Source organism: Cryptotermes secundus, unplaced genomic scaffold, assembly GCF_002891405.2.
Source record: "Cryptotermes secundus unplaced genomic scaffold, Csec_1.0 scaffold649, whole genome shotgun sequence".
Taxonomy (NCBI): domain Eukaryota; kingdom Metazoa; phylum Arthropoda; class Insecta; order Blattodea; family Kalotermitidae; genus Cryptotermes; species Cryptotermes secundus.
Window position 1 is genome coordinate 218,304 of NW_019738882.1, and position 19,893 is coordinate 238,196.

The 19,893-nt window shown below is 39.2% G+C and overlaps 1 protein-coding gene across 1 annotated transcript in view; it reads right to left on the reverse strand.

The window, feature by feature from the left end:
- The window catches only part of LOC111871223 (vacuolar protein sorting-associated protein 13), a gene marked incomplete in the record, with an annotated part of 172,647 nt that extends 155,797 nt beyond the window's left edge, over positions 1-16,850 (reverse strand). The window contains 8 exon segments of the mRNA XM_023864160.2: positions 525-759; positions 2,974-3,100; positions 5,533-5,652; positions 7,808-7,946; positions 11,431-11,654; positions 15,495-15,692; positions 16,094-16,180; positions 16,394-16,850. Coding sequence (XP_023719928.2) covers positions 525-759; positions 2,974-3,100; positions 5,533-5,652; positions 7,808-7,946; positions 11,431-11,654; positions 15,495-15,692; positions 16,094-16,180; positions 16,394-16,493 — 1,230 coding nt within the window.
- Between the last annotated feature and the right edge of the window lie 3,043 nt (positions 16,851-19,893).

The window sequence follows — 19,893 nt, forward strand, 5'->3', positions numbered from 1 at the left end:
TCATGTGGTCAGTGCAATGACTACCCATGGCCATTAATTTCGGTTTTCTAGACGAAACCACTATTTCCTTGAAATAGCTCCTCAGTTATCATCATGAGGCCGAGTGGACCCCGTTCCAGACACGCTACTTCTCCGAAAAAATCTGGTAGCAACGGGAATCGAACCCAGACCTCTGGATCTGTAGCCAGGAACACTGACCACTAGACCACAGAGGCGGTTATATTGTTTGAACACATATATAAAAACCTTCCCAAATCCCCACATTGATTCTGTAGACATAAGACATTTGATAAACACGTCTTGGAGGTGACTTCTTAAACTGTCACAGTCATACTAGGTTTCAAATCTGATTAAAATATTTTTTAAGCTATTGGGGTACCATATGACCTTCCTTTGATGAACCAAAGCTAGAAATAAGGCTTCATACTAATAAGGTTTGGAACCACTCACTCGTATAATTATTTTAACTCTACTTTCACTAAGTCAGCAGACTTCTTCAAAACATAAAAATATTTCTCAATTACCTCCATTTCAATCTTCTGCCTGATAAGAACAATGTTACGCACATCGATGAACTTCTCACAATTATCAAGGGTCACCTGCAGGTCATTTGCCACTTTACGAGAAGTTAACTTGGTCTTGTATGCCTCAGCATACGTACGACACATCTGACGGAATTTAGCCATGTGATCCCAATCCCAGTTACGATGGCGGCGACGTACTGTTTCTTCCAGGACACAAGTGTATGCAAAGTGCCACCTATAGAAAAAAATTTTAAAACCAATAACCTTGAAATTGAAAGTTCACAGAAAAGAGCTTACTTGCTACGGTGAATGATTCATCTTAGATCTCGGCACAAGAACTGTTATCATATACTATTTATTTCTGATATGAAAGAAGTTAAAGAATATATTCAGTCAACCTAAGTACCACAATAATATTAGAATACAAGTGTTTAGTGCTGTTAATAACAAAGCTTGCCAATACATATACTCCTGAACCAGCCGCTTCTATTTCCCATCATCATAACCCACTGAACATGGCAATAGCTGCTTCTGAAATGGTGGTGACTTCCTATAACATGACATAATGTCATATCCTATACTTATACAACTGTGCCCTTGACATTGACTCATCACCACAAATTTACTTGATTACAAGATCTAGGACTTTCCCAGCAGCAGAAGTTACAACTGTGGTTTTCTAGCTTGCAGCACAGGAACCCTCTACCTCCGTCTTTAGGATATAAGTGAGTAAAANGGAAGTTACAACTGTGGTTTTCTAGCTTGCAGCACAATGTGGTCAATGTGTGCACAGGAACCCTCTACCTCCGTCTTTAGGATATAAGTGAGTAAAACTAGGATTTAGGTGGGTACTGTGGATTTATCAAAACAAAGGAAAGGAGAACAGACTGACCAAACATTCATTTCTCTATCATGTTCCAAATCTGCGTAAGATTAAATCACTAAATTCAGTAACAGTTCATTCTTCAAAAATAAACAAACTTCATTTTGAGAAGCAACATTACTGCATAAGAAGACAGTTACAAGCAACATCCAGGCTATACATGTCTGGAAATGCCAACAGAGCTTCATGGACACATACTTGCATAAGGCTTCTGTGGGTCTTACATTTTCGAGATCACACTGTGAGAAAACTCAATGCCAATTCAAATGTTAATTCCTTAGCCTCAAAAATCAAGAATTTTGAGATAACTGCCACTTTGCACAGCAGCATGCAAATTACTTGATCCAGCAGAACTGTAATGGTTGGCAATGTAACACTAATCAACTTTATTTTTTATTTGTTTCATTCTGGTCTGTCACACTAACAATATCATTAGAGATTAAACAGTTCCATCCAGTGTGACTAGTATTGATTGTATTGATGTCCCTCTGAGGATGCTCTGTAAAGAAAGAAACATGTAAGGGAAGAAAGAATGAAATAAAATAATCTTTACTAGTCACACTGGACAGAACTGTTTAACATCTTATGACTAATCAACTTCTCTACAAAATCTCTCTCTCCCTCATTCTGCCCATGGGAAAACTAGATATGGGCCTATAACTGAATTTTTTAATACAATTCACAAGAAAAACGTTCATTGAGAAAATAACTGATATCAGAAGGTGTAAGTAATGTGTCTTAGTGCATTGTGTAAAGGTTGCCAGTGTTATAAACTGCAATTACAGTGAAAAACTACCCTCACTCTTGTTTTGAGCAGTAAAATCTTTCTATACTGTCACGTGTTAGTTACTAGACACAGGGTTTGGATTGGTGATTAGATTTACTGAACACTTATAAATCATATATACAAATAATTACAATGCTCTTACTACTTCTCACTACAGCACACACTAAGCCTTTTAAGTTTGCTTCACTAGCCATTGCCTGGTAATGGGTCACAACAATGTCCTCTGCTTACATCCTTACCGGCCACTGACTACCTCAAAACTACCTCAACTAACCTGTGGCATTATTAGCCATCACCGACTACTCTTGCTCTCACTGGCCATCCCTGGCTCTCACTGGCCATCAGCTAATACTGACTGCAACTGCTGATGGCAACTCACTACATAGCCTCAGCCTCAGGTCAGACTGAATAGAAAACACCGTTTCCAACAGTTCTTTTATTGTTCTGTATTTATTCGCTGTCACGGAAATTTGTTTACTGAGTCATTAACAAGCAATGGCTGTCTTCATCAGTCATCATGCCACAATATTCTCATCGTAATCCTGTCTTAAACATAAAATATCATTCTCACAAATAGCTATGTATATGTGAGCTTCAGTGCAGAGCAAGTTTCATGAGAACATTACAGTCAAGCAGCCAGAATTCCTACTGTATTAAGGAGATAGCAAGTTTAAATTTTGACCTGCAGGTTGGCTTTTCTAACTGAGGTCTTTCATGACTTCCTTAGTTCCTTGGCTAAATGCTCAGAGAGCACCTTAAATTGCAATGAAAACACTTACCATGCTTTGTAGTGACCTCTGTAACTGTTCACAAATGGTCGATACTTTCTATATGGGGCTCCCCGAGACATTCTTTCGAATGACTCCAACAGATCAATCAGGTCATGATACTGAAATCTGCTTATTGCTGGGGGGGAAGAAACATACATCAAGCAGTAATATTAAGCAGAATGGTTCTGAAAATTCAATAATTATATAAACACGTTCAATCAATTGTAGGCTGAAAATGTGAAAATATTTCTAGCTTTTTCAGTTTACAATTCTGTGAACAATTGGCTCAAGTAGTAATGGGGCTGAATTGTATTCACGAGGTACCTAGTCCAAAACTTGGCTAGGGTACTGGTTGTCATGATCAAGGTTTTTCATCACCCTCCAAGTGAAATCTTGGATAGTACCTCAAAGTGCTAATGACATCTCATAGTCCTTCACATAGTCATCTTCTCAAACAACAAGTACTCTCATCTGGGATGTGTTATGCAGGCTAACAGAAGTTCATGGATGTTCCTCCAAAATACTGGTGATATACTGACTACATTGCAACAACATAGTCATTCTTGTGATAATCTCAAATCAAACAGCTTCTCAGTTCATCGGACACTAAATAATGCTTTCAGTAGCTATATCATAAATAATGGTAAGTCAACCAATTGAACAATTTTGAAAGGCTGTGAAACAGATAATTTCATAGCAGCAACGGAGCTGGCCACCCTTGGCTCAGATAAGGTAAAAGGTAAAGCTATCCCTGTAACAGGCCGTGGAGGCCCATAGGGTTGTGAGATGTCAAGGCTCCCGCATTTTCTGGGCAGTTGGCTCATAGATGGTGCTGAGTTTGTCACCCCTATGCAATGGCTACCCTTTACCCCCATGAAGAGTCCTGGTACTTATTTCTGTTTGAGGTTGGAAGGATTAGATCAACTGAAAAGTCCAATGATCTTTTTGGGAATCGAACCTGTGAAATTCCAGCTTGTAGCACACTGCCTCAACCCACTACACTATGGTGTGCCCCTAGGCCCAGATAAGGTTGCTCTGAATTATGCAACAAGATAGTGCAACACATGGCCATAGCTCTCCCTCATATGAGTCACATATCATATGAATGTCAAACAATTATGCAACTTACAACATATCCTAAGTGAGTAATGCAACATGCATTATGTAACTGGTACATTCATCTATATTCACTTTCAGAGAAGCAACAAAACAGCAGCTCCTGATATCAACACATGCTTCTACCCCACCTCTAGACAAGTACACCTGCCCATTTTCCAGTTACAAACATTTTTGAGCCTGATCTCTTGCCACTGCTGGGACTCAAACCCAGCAGCATGTCACTACGATGACTGACCTATCGCAGCTCCAGTAACAACACTGTAGGCACACACATTTCTTTGGTGGCAGCAACAACACTGCCACTTAAGGCAGTGTCCTAAAATGTCACACAGTAATAGAACAGACCTTTGACAAACATGCACCTTCTTTAAATGTGCATTTCTCCTTTTCTTTCTTCTTCTTTATTCTCTTTTTTTTCAACTTTTCTTTTTTTCCTTTTGCAGAATGCAAAACAATGTGACAAAGTGGTGTGCAATCATGTAATTTATAATTAGCTTTCAATCTGATGATAAGCAATGAACTTTTCAACCTAGGCAATTACAATCTGGTACAGAGACAGATCATACACATACAAATTCTATACAAAGCACTGCTTATGAGTCAACAGTTACAAACATGGTGATGGCATGAAATCTGAGGCTATTTTTGACAAACTTAATGAAGACAAAATATGTACTTAAGATATAAATAAGGTAAAGATACCCAGCGCTTAATTAATTAAGCATTATGCCATGAAGATATATTGTGGGGGGGGACATCAGCACTAGTTGGATGTGAGAGGTCAGCTTCACACCCCGGCCACTTTACTCCTGGCGAAAGAGGGAAAGAGCTCCCAGAATCTATTGGACAGGAGGCTGGGTGTGCCCCAGGGCCAGTCTGGACACTATGAAGAAAAGAAAAATCTTACAAATGCCAGGAAACGAATCCCAGCCATCTACCCTGTAGCCCATCACTATATTGACTGAGCGATCCCATTTAAACAGTGATTTACTTCCACAAATAAAATGTAACTTCTTGTTGTATCAACAACAGTAATAATTTATAACATATTTACAATTGCAAGCAATAAAGGAATTCTGACTCTACTAGGATCTGAATGCACACCCATGTCACCTGCCTATGAGACCAACATTAATTAAATTACAGTCCAGTGTTGTATTATACATTTACACTATGTAAATAAGGAATTAACAACCTCAGATCTGGCTTAATAATTTGTAGGAAATAAATCAAAATGACCAGTCTTCTTAATTTTAATCAATTCCCTTTATCACCTAATTGTTGCATTATATTCTCTTGCTACAGATAGAAATAATTCACAAAATATTTAACATAGTAACAATGCCTCACATTAGCTTCTTGCACTACAATATACAATACTACGTGTAAATTCATGTTTCAGTGATTTCAAACATTAGGATCCAATCTACCTTCAGTAACGAAACTTACCTACTGATAATTTTTCCATCTCCAAACTGAGCCTGACTTTCGGTATTTTGTAATCTGAGCCATCGTATTCAGGTTTTGGATTTAATCGCAGCTGTGCTGTTGAATTTATTGGGCCAAGCACTTGAAAATAACACAAACAGAATAAGAAAACCATGTCACTCTAAATGTAACCAGTTAAATGTTGAGATAGTTTAAATTTAATTTATACCACTCTTACATGGAGCTCAGCCAGCAGTTAAAGCATATTGTTTGAGCACTCACGTAGGTGGTCAGCATCAGTGCTCAGTGACTCATGGCATCATAAACAGACTCTGTCACAAAAATGCCACCATGATTAGTGTGCAGTTTTCTTACATAAATTCTTGCACATTTGTTCTTGTGACCAGACTAGAGGTATCATCTGTCCTGATGATGAACCATGGCAAGATACAATGCCACACTTCTTGCTAAGAATTTATATGCACAACAGGACAGAGTTGATGATTAATAATGTGTGTATGCTATGCCGTTCACATGCTATTACTCTAGAAACATGTACTTTTCACATATTTTCATAGGCAGCACTCTGTGTTCATCATCTGATGAACCACAATGTAATTAAATTCGATGTTATAACAAAAAAAGGAAGGTACAAAAGGGATAAATGAAAGGAAAAAAGGTGGAACTTTTTCCAATAGTTAAGGATAAAGAAATGTTAAGAGTGAATGTGTTGATAATTTTTTTCGGCAATGTCATAGTCATCTTTAACCAGGACAGAAGAAATACCCATAAGATAAACAGCCTTTCATCCACTGTTTTTATTACGGTGACGATGAAAATGCCAGTCAGCCTAAAATGTATTACAATGCTGAGCTTAGTATTGCTGAAATATATAATAAACCAAATCCTTCGGCATAGTATGTCAGTTGCCACTACATATCAGTACGTCAGGTAACACAATGACATGACATAACTAACTACCCTATGGAATGATAATCGTACACCCACATTCCTCTGGGAGTTCTTGTATTCTTATAATAAATAACGTAAATGTGTAATGCAATAAAATAATGGTTATAAGGAGGGCATGTAACATGTATGGGATAGAGGAAAACTGTACACAGCATTGTAGCTGAACGGAAGAGACTAATTGGAAGACGTAGGTGTACACGAGAGAATTATATAAAAATATATCTTAGAAAAACAGAATGGGAGGTTGTGGACTGGAATTACCTGACTCAGGGCAGAGGCCAGTGATGGGCTTTTGTTAAGGTGACTGAGCGACTACTAGCAACTGAAGATGAATTCTGCAGCACGCAGTTAGTCACACAATTACATCATCTGACTTACAAACACACATAAAAAAACAGGATGTGAAACATGAGCATGGTGAAGATACAATGCTGTGTAGCTCACTGAAAGTTGCCGATGTTTCAGAGCAACATGCTGCCTCCATCTTCAGGATCAAACAAATCAAGCATAAAACCCGCATGAAGCAGGCAACAATTGCTGCTTTCTTGCTTGGCTTATTCTTCAATCCAGAAGATTATGGCCAGCTGTTCCTCCAAGTTGAGTAACTTTCAATGGACTGCATGCTGTTATAGCCCCCATGTGGAGGCAAGTTAGAATACCTCCTCCAGTGATACCCTGCAAGTCAGAGAAGACAACAAAAAGGGAATCTGGTGCCTGGGAGTATAACTGGGCCACCTTCTCATGGGGGACATAACTACAGAGACCTGGTCCTCCAGATTAGGGTTTGGATGCAAGGCCAATGACCTTGCTCTTTAAAAAAAATGACTGTTGCAAAATCCAAAGAAGTGAAAAGTGGATGGTCTAATTCATGACAGAAAAGATGAGTCTGGTAGACATCTAGGGAAAGCTGCAGCAAAAAGGGCTCTTTTGATGATGATGATGACAAAGACATGTTGTTATATACGAGAAGACAGAAATCTTCATAACCACCGCTGAAGAATCTCAAATAGCAAGAGTAACATATTCTTTTCTTGTATACTGCCACTTTCTGGGACCAACCATATCTAGTCTGCTACATACTTACTGACGTTCAAGCAGAATGTGCTGCCTATAGGAGAAGAGTGAAGTACTCTTTGTGTCCTGGAGATAAAGGTAGCACATTCCTTCAAAATGTTGGTACGTATCCAACATATTACATGGTATCATATCCCTGAAGACAAGAATACTCATAGTCACTGCTGTGAGAACCTCAAATCTCAAGTGATTTTTCTTAAATTTATCTTAACAACAGATAATACAAAAAAAAAAGAATGCATTCACTTACTGTATTTATAACCTTTGGGTTGCTCGACCTTTGTACAAATTCCTTGTTTAAATAAATTCTTCATTTCTTCAGCTGGTTTACCTGAGAAGAATATGGAGTGGGGGTTCCAATACACAGAAAGTCCTTCCAGATTCAAGACCTAAAATAAAAGCCAGGAATTAAAATAACATGTCCAGTGACCTATTGCAGATTACAACTCCTCCTCTTCATAAGAAAATTATTTACTGAGCTAGGTTTCAACTTCAAAGCCTCTCTGTTCTATCTTACTTTTCTATGCATTCAACATGAGGGTCAAAAGTGCATCAGCTCTTAAAAAATATAGTGTTTGCCAAATGTGCATGATTTAAATATATATATTGTTAACAGCTGCTGTCAGAACATATGAAGCTTAGTTTTACATGGTATTATAACATTTGGACATTTGGCAGCATTTCACAATTACAAAAATAAGCTTTATTAAAACACTACAGATTTAACAATTACAGGTCAACAGCAATGGGAGCCAGCACAATGAACAGGCTACAACTTGGAAAACAAAGGTGGAACTGGGATCTGACTCCCAATAGGTGCAGAGTTTCCTCTCTTCCTCACGACATCCGGCTTCAGACAACCCTTGCAGCCTCCTAGCCAATGGGGTACCAGGGGGCTATCCCCTGGAGTACAGTGTGTGGACCATGACATTGACCACTCACCTTCATCTAGTGCCAAGTTTAAGAAAGTGTGGAGCTATACCTCCACTCCATAAAAACATGGTGTGGTGATTAATTAAACAGAAAAACAACTTCACTTTTAGTCAGTAGTAATACAAAAATGAACTATATGTAATTTTCATTATTATTCATGTTTAAATCTTACAAGAATATATTGTTTTATTTTTTAAAAATATGTCTCACTCATCTTTGTCATTAAAGCACTGCTTATGTTCTTACTTTGTTCTGTCAAGTTTGTGGCACCAAGCAATCAGTAAAGCTTCCGAATTATAATCAAAAGGGACCTGGTCCTAGTCTCATCCAGGACAGTGTCCATAATTATTGACAATTTTTATGGTCTTCCTCAGTCTTTCCATCAACTCTCTGGGATGGCACTTCAAGTTAGGCCACAACTGCTTCCTTCCACATCCTTGCCAATTCATTATTCACATATCACCCTACCATTCAACACTTGTAACCAAATAAAACAAGGATGATGATGATGATGATGATGATGATGGATGATGACAGCAACAGCGGCAAAAGCAGTGGTGGTGCTGCCGCTGCTGCTGATGCTACTGATGAACTTAGCAGTTTCTTGGTATAACAAATTTAACTTGAATGATGTAAAATTCTGTTCTTCTAACAACATAATATAAATGTTTAAAGTCTGTATGTTTAGCAAAATATTGTTCTACTATCTATATAAATAAAAATGTAAATGTTCGTTTGTCCCTGTACGAAAATCTCCAAAAGTTCTTCACTGATTGCTTTGAAATTTTGATACTACATTGCATTCGAATACGCGCATTTTTTTATGTACCTATTATATAGATGTCACACCCATGACAGGTAAAAACAGGTAAAAACGTGTCACATGTTCTGAATCCAGAAGTCGTTTCCACAGTAACGCTAGAACAGTTGCATAGGATAAGAGATTCCATTGCGTAACAACGGATGAAACCGGAAAGTATACTTCCATGGAAATGCAATAACAGTAGGCCATTGCATAGGAATTGCTGAAACAACAAACACGTTTCCCCGGAGATGAGAGGATAAGTGGTTCTGTTGCGTAACAACAGATGAAACCAAACACTTCTACAAGGTGTTCTGTCGTCCATCAAATACCAACAGATCGTTGCCTAGAAATAACCGTGGCAACGAGCACAGAACACGTAAAATCGAACCCTGGGCGAAAGTGGCCTCTATTGCGTCCGAAACCAGGTTATAACAGTCCAGCTCTGAAGAGTTTTTTGGTGATACTGGACATGATAATAATTGTACTTGCTGGTGTAAAAGTGAGCGTTCAATAACTTATTTGCTGAATCCGAGACGTACGTGGAAGTTATTTGTCAGACGGAATAGGAGACACGTGACCACAACAACGTTACATAGGTAACACACGACATATTCTTGTTATCAAAGTACACATAAATAATGCAACAATTTAAAAGACATCAAGAATATGTCACTCACTAAAAATGTATTTTAAGACTTTATGATGTTAAAATCATGTGTGACATATGTCACACCTGTGACAGGTTGGTTGGTTGTTAAAATATTAATTGTACTCAATATTAATATACTGTAATGTGTTATACGTCGTTCATTTCATGAGTATAGTTTATTTTTCATTGTTCTTCATTTCGTTTTCTTAACTGTTCTCCTTATTTTTCAGTGCAATTGGCGGTGGGAGTGAGCTGTGTCGATTGATCTGCGTTTGAATTGAAATATTTCGTTAGTATTTTTTATTTTCTTTTTGTTTCTTTGTTTTTGTGTTCTTTCCTTTTTTAATGTTTTGCAATTTTATATGTTTTTGTTATAACTTTCTTTCTTCTTCTTCAGTGCAATCGATCTGCTTTAGTTCATCCAAATAATGCCTCGCAGAAGATCAAACTTAGGTTGTCATACTCATGGAGTGGAAGCAATTCATTCGATCTGCCACAGCAACGCATGGCCAGGTACAGCTAGTTTTTAATATGACTACACACTTTACAATTCAATAATGAAAATGTGTAAATCACAACACCTGAGGATGGCCCTGTAAGGGTCGAAACATGTAGTGGAACATAGGTTAATAAATTATAGTTGCGCTGACGGTAGAATTTGTATTATTAACTATTCTACTAATTACACAATATAGATGTTTACAGTATGTTTTTGTATTGATCACGTTTACAAAAAATAACTATTCAGCATGCTAAAAATATTCCCTTAGTTAGAAACACTTTACAAAGAGCAAAATAAAGAGTTACTGTTGGTCTCAGTGCAATAATATAATAATATGTGTCCCAAAATTACTCATGGGATGTTCTAACCACATTACTTTTCAGTCAAATATTATATCACATGAAAGAAATATAAGTCACAGCTAAAACCCAATGTATATACAACTACAATCGATGTGTCTTATGGACTATGAGATGGCAGAAAGAAATGACAGGTTAAAATACTTTGCGTGTGCTTATACACCATGTGATATCATGGATGTGATGTTGAAGCTCCACACATAGTTCAGCCAGAGACGAGTTAAGTTCATGCTCCACATGCCTCACCTCCAGGGAGGAAATTGAAATCACTGTTACTACAACGCCCTTAGTGTATATGAAATATGTTATGACTTCTCGGGGCACGTGGTAGCATAGCTGGTTGAGGCACTATGCTACAAGCTAGAAGGTCAAGGGTTCAAGTACTGATGAGGTGGATTTTTTAAACTGACCTAATCCTTCCAGCCACACTACGGCCCTAGGGTCCACTGAGCCTCTAACAGAAATGAGTACCAGAAACCATCTTGTGGGATAAAGGGTGGCCGGCACGTAAGGCTGCCAACCTTACTGTCATCTGTGAGATAGCTCTCTAGAGAAAATGTGGGAGCTTCGATGCCTCACAACCTTATGGGCCTTCATGGCCTGTTATAGGGATATGACTTCTCACCTTATAGATCATTGTGGCTGCATCTTGAACAATACATGCTTTCCAATTCTCATCTGTTGTGTGCACAGAGAGATTATGGAGTGTGAAGCCAAGGGAAAATGGATGTTCTGGTTTTGTCACCTTATCTTCATAGCGAACATGAATATCAGTGATCTTCACCTGCACATTCTTGACAATCTGTGTTGCAAGCTTCTCCACGAAAGTATCATCAGGTTTTGGTTTATCTGTAATTATATAACCGTCTTATTGAAAATATTATAAGGGAACTCGCACAGATGAATATTTGTGTAGTTCTGTCTTGTGCGATATAACACCACATGATCCAATGATTTGTCACACTGGTTCCTTTCTTGGCACGCTCTCCGACCTTGACAAAGGAGACAATATGCTCCTCCAAAATGTCAGCTGACTTTCATTGGATTACGTGGAATTTTATTCCAGGAGACAGAAATATTCTTATTTAGTGCAGTGAGAACATGAAATCCAACACAGAATTAGAACCCAAAATTCGTTTAAAATATGAACAATTAATACTGGAGCTCAATGATTCTGCAATTCCCGTTCTTGTTTTGTGCTGTAATGTTTCAGAAAATATAATGTATTTTCCATTATGATTCATCACTGATTTCAGTTTCAAGGCAATTATGCTACGTTTAGTGCTTACAGGAAATTGATGTGCTCCAAACTGTTTTAATACTTTTGAACAGCACCCATAGACAGCAACACACTGTCTGGGAACTCAGATGCCTAAGAGCCTTGCACTCATTCCTATATGTATGCTATTTTTTAAAGAGCTTCTAATCTTGCTGTACATTAGGGTATGAATTGTGTCCTTGCTCACATCTTCTCCACTGATGCACTCTTTCAAAAAATAAAGCAGTCTTAACTTTCTGAACACTGACTTCATCTGCATAACACCTGTGAGTTCAGTTCCAACCTCACATGAAGCACAATCCATTAGCATTACAAAGATCAACTATGAAGAAAGCAGTCTTCTGGGATTTGGCACCGTGTATATGTGGTGTTAACCGACGTTTCGGAGGAACGTATCGCCTCCATCTTCAGCCTCAGCTTACGGTTAGAGCCCAGCCTTTAACCTTGCTTTCTCTCCCGTACACAAAACCATGCTTGCCCCAGCTCCCTTCCCCTACCCCTCCCACACCACTGCTTTCACTTGTATACTTGCCCTTCCACCCTTCCCTCTCTGCTNAACTAGTTAATGGTGCTTACAGAAATAATTACTGTTTACTCTGGGAATTAGCTGACATCCATATCTATACACACATACCACACACACACACACACACACACACACACTGTGTGGGCGCAACCCACAGTTTTTAATGTTAACACATTTCATACAAATGTGCTTTAAAGGCTTAATAATGAGTTTTCTTTTGTTAACATAGTCAATTAATTTGTGTTGTAAATTTCACCCGCACAATGTAAGAAAACTGTTTTTGTTCTGGTAAATAAAAAGATAATGATAACCTACTTCAATCTCATAATTCAACACGTATTATTCTCAAGAAATGAAAATGGGCTATGAAAAAAACCACCATCCTCCTGTACATTATGTTCTTCTGGGTTGTAACATCATGTAGTGTGGTACCAACATATCCAAGAAACATTCTGTCTGTATCTACAGAGTAGCAACAGTTTTCTTGAAAACAGTGGTAACCACCTGCAACAATACATCACATTACATCCCCAGAACAACAAAATATAATTCTTTACAGCTACAGAAGCCTCAGTCTCTTTGAACTACACAGCATTACATTCAATACGACCATATTTTCAATCACCACTGTGAGAACCTCAAATCCAGCTTGTTAAATTTAATTTCATTAGATGCAACAGAAGCATACATAACTTATTCTTCTTCTTCTTCTTCGGCGCAACAGCCCGATGTCGGGCCTTGGCCTCCCTTATCAAGCCCCTCCATTCCTCTCTATCCTGTGCTGCTCTCTTCTTTGGGATACGCTCCTTATCCATTCTCTGTACATGCCCAACCCATTGCAATCTTTTAAGCTTTATCATCACTGAGATCTCTGGCTCCTTATATAATTTGAATAACTCTTTTTTATTATATCTTATTCTCCATATCCCATTCTCTTTTATTGGTCCATAAATTCGTCTTAGGATTTTCCTCTCGAAAGAATTGATGACTGATTCCTCTTTCTTGTTTAGTGTCCAACCCTCACATAATAAGGCACCAGTCTTATATAACTAGTAGAGGTAAAATGTGCTGATCACAGTGGCTGAGGTCTAGGACATGAACTGTCTTTGCTCGCTCAAACGCTGGGATCATGGATTCAAATCCCACTCAAGGCATAGATGTTTATGTGTGCATTTATTCTGTTTGTATTGTCCTGCATGCCGGCAGAGGCCTTGTGATGGGCTAATCATTTGTCCAAGGTACTGTCCATGTAAAAAAGATTACGAAACTGAAGAAGAGGCCAGGGCCCAACAAAGGGCTGTAGAGCCATTGATGAATGAATGAAAGGTAAAGTTGTCTCTGTGCTTAATTACATACCATACTTTTAAGAGACATTCTTAACCTCAGTACCAGATGGGACAGAGTGGTCAACTAACACACACTGGCCACTTTACACCCGAGGAAAGAATGCCAGTTCCCAGTGGAAAAGAGCCTGGGTGGTAGCCAGAGCAGGTATGGACACTGTCATAGCAAAAACCTTAATCTTTTTCAACATCATACCCACAGACCTGAGTCTCATCCCCAGTTATGTTTTTAAAAATGTTTCATCATTCACTCATAGCAGGAGACCTTCACAAATTAAAACCAACTTAATTCCTTGATCTTCAGTTAAGAGCCCTGGAACAAATCCTGCCAAGATCTGATACATCACAAACTTTTCTGTTAAAACTGTGTAACATGAACTACTGGATAATTCACTCTCTTCTGCTACTTCTCGTATAGTCAGCTGACGATTTGTATGAATGTCTTTCACTTGAACCATCAAAGAATTGTTTCTTGAAGTTTATGGTCGGCTTCATCTTGCATCATACTCTGTTGAAGTTCTTGCACTTTGGAAATGCCTGTGCCATTCACTCATTCTTTTACTCTACATCTCACTGCCATAAACTTCAACAAATTCCAGTAGGTACCTACAGCTGTTTTACACAATATTTCACATGAGTTCTTGCTCCTATATGAAAGCCACATTACATCATAAGAAAACTAAATCACACAATTACGCAAACAGTTGTATGACTACAAAATGTCAACTGTACTCTCTGAAATAACCTGCTATCTGTAAGCTATAGTCACAACTATCTGCCATTCCACATACATCCATATGCACAGCTGGTGTTGCTCCATATGGTCTTTACAGGAACTTTTTAACAAACCGTGTAAACACACTTATGACAGAAGAAACAAGTAAAATTCAAAGTAAGTAGGTAAACATGGTCACCATATCGTAAACTTCTTCCAAAATCAATGTACATATCTCAAACAGGTGTCCACACAAACATACATGAAAATACTAATACATAAAGTGGCCTCCGTAGTCTAGAGGTAACGTTCACACCTCATGACTCGTAGTACGCGGGTTCAAATACCCTGCGGAGGTCGTCGAATTTTTAAGGGCAGAAAAATTCAGGGAACAAGTCCTCCGGGAGGGACTTTAAGCCGTGGGTCCCGTGTCGTAGCTTTATGGCACGTAAAAGAACCTCATATCTCCAAAGGAGGTCACTGAGCCAAATTATGGACGTTTCCCACCCAACAGCAGTCTCTAATACCTCTGGTAGATGGGGGAAGCATTATAGATACCTCTCACCTAGTAGAGCCGGTCTCGCTGGCTGGGCGGGACTGATGGTAAGCACCAGTACCAGTAGGATATAGAGACTGGTAGAAATCATAGAGGGAAGCACAATGGATCAATAAAGGTCTAATTGCATGGGGAAACCCACCCTCTCCAATAACTAACTAACTAATACATAAAATTTAGACAATGTACAAATGTATGAACTTCAGGTAAACCAAAATGCATGATTTCAATACAATATTATTAATGCATTATTTGTCAGTTCCCTCTTACCTTTCTCCTTCTCCCGTTTCTTGGCATCTTCAATCCTTTGCAACTCATTTTTCTTAGCTTCCTGGCTCCATTTATCCTCCTTAATAGGGTCATATTTCACCTCTTGATTAGGTACCACTAACAAGAATAGACCTTCCACTGATGCTTCTACTGGGGCACTGTATAGGTTCTTCCAAGGAATCTTCAATACTAATTTTCCTATCAATTCACAATAAAGTCAGATTAATGCAAACTTAAAACATCTTATGTCTAACTCTCACACTGTACTCATGTCTGGAACTAGTAAAACAATTCTAAAATAATGGTGGCATACAAAGTTATTGTTCATGTGATTCACTACAGAAACTGTTAAACTGCTCAAAGAAGTTCCAAGCTCGCATGTAATCTAAACTGAAGCAATACTGAATTACGACTGTTAACTATGATTGTCTCCAAATTCTTCTGGACACAGCCAAATGATTTTACTGGCAGAATGCCAATATTTCAATTTTTTCCTTTAAACATAATATGATTGATCACATTTGCCTATGAATAGGCTATTTCAAACAAAAATAAATGTTAATTAATTTACTGCAATTCTTAATATAAAATTTGAATACCTAAGGTTCCATAAACTGTTTTAACCGGGAGATCTAGATCATCCAAAGCACTCTGCTTCAATACCAAATCCTGGAGAACCACATCACCTGCAAAGTTACAAAGAACACACAGACATGGGAGTACACTCTTCCAGTTACACACACAAAGTAATAAACACAAAACACTTTTTACACAGCATGCATCGGTCATGAAACTAGCAAATGGTAGTGTCTTGTTGCTTTTTGGTTGGCTGACGTAATTGAAAAACACCACATAGCTACAGCAATGGCATAAAAATGTCACAATGACACTTCCCTTACCTCCCCAGATACCGATTTTCAGCTGAGAGTGATCTAAATTTTCCACATAATCGCCAAGAAATCGATTTAATAAGTCTGCTACAATTGATTCAAAAACCATGTTAATGCTGTCACGTGCTACTCTTCAGAGGGACAAGCCGTAAATGAGGTCATTACATATACGAAACCAAACCACACCCACAAACAAATCGTTTAAGAAGACACTGTTCTAAACTGAACAGTGACGTAAGGGTACACTGTGCCCTGTGCGGAACAGAAGGAAGTTCACGTCTGGGAACTTAGGTAAACTGAAACGTTATAGAGCGTTATAGGGGTAATGCGAATAGTAGTCAGTGTAATCGAATACGACACTTCAACCTGTTCACTGTGACAACAATTTGAACCATATATAAAATAACCCGTACAGCCACATTAAATTAGCAACGCAATTCACGTTAAATTCGCATTTAAATCGTGAACAAATGCTACCAATATACGACATATCGAGCATATCGAGCTATATCGAGTAGATCGAGTGCTTGTAATGGAAAGAATTAGGTCCTTCCGGTCCCAACTCGAACCGGGATATTAAACGTATGTTCTTTTTTGTGTTTGTTTGTATTGGGTTGAGGGGCTATTTAACGACGACGGTAGACGATATAGCAAAAATGATCGAAAATTGATCAGATCAGGAGGCGAGAGATACGTTTGTTGATCCATCCGTCGAGGTTACGAGATCAGAGAGATTGTCTGTGTAAGATTTGAGGCTTTCACGGCGGTGACTATGAAGAAAGCAGTCTTCTGGGATTTGGCACCGTGTATATGTGTACACGGTGCCAAATCCCAGAACACTGCTTTTTAATAGTTTGCCTGATTTTTTAATTGAGTTGGTACAAGAAAAAAAACAGTTTATTGAGAAACTAAAGGATGTATTGCTTCAAAACCCTTCTTATACTGTTGAGGAATTCTTGCTTTTCTGTCAAGACCTGTCAAGAGGTGTCTGACAGTGTACACTTCATTTAACTCTATGTCCTTGGCTGTGCTTATATATTCTTGCTGCAATTTGTATTGCTTTTTAACTATTGTATGTGTACTTGTTGCAATTTGTATTGCTTTTTAACTATTGTATGTGTATTTGCTGCAATCTGTATTTTCTTTTAACATTTTTTATGTGTTTTTTTGACAAGTATGGATTATATATGCTAGTGATTTTGTTTGTGAATGTACAAGTTTCCAATGTCTTGTTGGCTTGTTGACATGTTTTATATTCTGTGCCTGTGCACATTTGTGAATAATCTGAAACGCAAATGTATATGTATGTATGTATGTATGTATTGTCTGTTTGACGATTTGGCTGGACTCGGTTTGTTGAAAAATTTTGCCCAGGCGGTGGAAGTTTGGCAGGAGTGAGATTAGTTCGAGAGACGCTTACTGAAGGAGTTTTTGAGCTGTCTCAGGTGACCTTAACTTGGAGTGTGTTCGTCTGCAGCCTACCTAGTTGACTACTCTGCTACCAGTGTACAGTGCATGGCTAGTGCATCGGAGGTGGTGGCCGTCTCGTCTGCAATGGACGAAATGACGGAGCCGACCTTTTGTGAAACGCGGTGGAATACAATCGTGGCTTCCTTTGACAGGAACCACGTAAACTTGAGAAATAGTAATCCTGACTGCCAGGAAGATATCAACTTACTGAGCAAAGGCTTACAAACTATAGGGCAGCTTATCAATACATCGCCCTCAATAAATGGAAACGGCGCAGTATGGAATAAACTTATAACGAAATCCGAGGCCGAGAGGACAGTGCTGTGTAAGCACATCGATGGCAAGGCGCTCTTTACCGCTCTTTACAGCCATGCTGCGCCTCTATGCTGCCATCCACAGGGAGATGCGAGAGTCTCTCCTGCTGGAAGAAAAAGAAGATTCAGCCGAGGAATTTCGTGAGCAAAGGAGACGAAAGCGAAACTCCTCAGGAGAACAGACTAAAAAACCGAAGCCATCACCTAGCCCCAGGGATCCTAGAATAAAATCCCAGAATGAAGTAGAAACAAAGAACTTCTTTGCGCCCCTGAGGACATCAGGAATGGACGTGGAAGAGTCAGCCAACAAGTCGGGAGAACAGCAGACATCGGACAAAAAGCCAGGTAGGCCGCATTCAATTGTACTAACCTCCACGACAAACCTGATGCAGTTGCAGAGGAAGGTCAAAGAACTAGTCACGGGCAATTTTGAGTTCCACAACACCAGGAGCGGGACCAGAATTGTCACGAAGGAAATGGCGGACTTCTCAGCCATAAAAAATTTCCTAGAAAATAACAATTTATCATACTTTACATTCTTTCCTAAGTCTGAGAAACCCATCAAAGCTGTTATCCGACACCTTCCACAAAATACTCCGGCAAAAGATATCTCTGACGGTCTGGTGAGTCTGGGGTTTGACGTCATTAGCATCAAACAAATGACCAGTTGTCGGACTCCTCCAGAAGGAACAAATACTATCTACCTTCCCTTGTTCCTTGTTACAATTCCCAGAACTGAGAAGTCCCAAGAAATCTTCCTACTGATCAACCTCTGCCACATTGCCATCAGGGTAGAGGCATATAAGGCACAAAACGGGCTCACACAGTGCTACAACTGCCAGCAGTTTGGCCATGTTTGGGCTAACTGCAAACAGCCCCCACGTTTTTTGTGGTGCGGAGGTGGCCACTTACACAAGGAGTGCCCAGAGAAGGAGAACTCTGCCTCCACCCCAGTATGCTGCACCTGCTGATTGGCAGAGGGAGAAAAGCCACATCCCGCCAATTATCGGGGTTGCAAACATGCCAAAGAAGAACAACAGAGAAGGAAGGTTCAGAGAACGTACAAAATTACGGGGAAGGTGTTCTTTTCAGCCACCATAACTCCAGGTGTCTCCGAGGCAGTACAGCAGAGCAGCATCAGCGCCCTCAGGAAAGCCATGTTCTGGTGGCTCCAGCCACAACAAAGAAGCAGATTGTACCAGCCCCTACACTACAGAAAGAAACAGGTCAGTTGGTTCAGGCTACTAATGTAAACGGTCAGTCTCTCGACAATATGTTGAGAGTAGTGACAGTAGTACAGCAGATTATGACAGAGGTCAGTGGTGCAGTGTCCGAGGAGGACAAAATAATGGCCATTACCAAAATTGTTCTAAACCTTATGAAACAGAATGGCCACTAGAGTTCATAGGCCCCTCAAAGTCATAGCATTTAATGCGAATGGCATTGGGAGGCAGCGCTATGAGCTCAGTAAACAGCTGCAAGACCTACACATAGATGTGGCCCTGTTTTCAGAGACACATCTGAAACCTCATCAGAGGTTCTTTATTCCAAATTACCACTTTTATTGGATCGACCGCCACTCAGGCAGAAAAGGCGGAACTGCCGTTGCAGTAAGAAAAGGCATTCCCCATAACCATGTAGACCTACCACCCCTTGTTTCAGTAGAAGCGACAGGGGTCTGCATACCAATTGGTAATAGCGAAGTGCTGCTTGCAGCTGTTTATA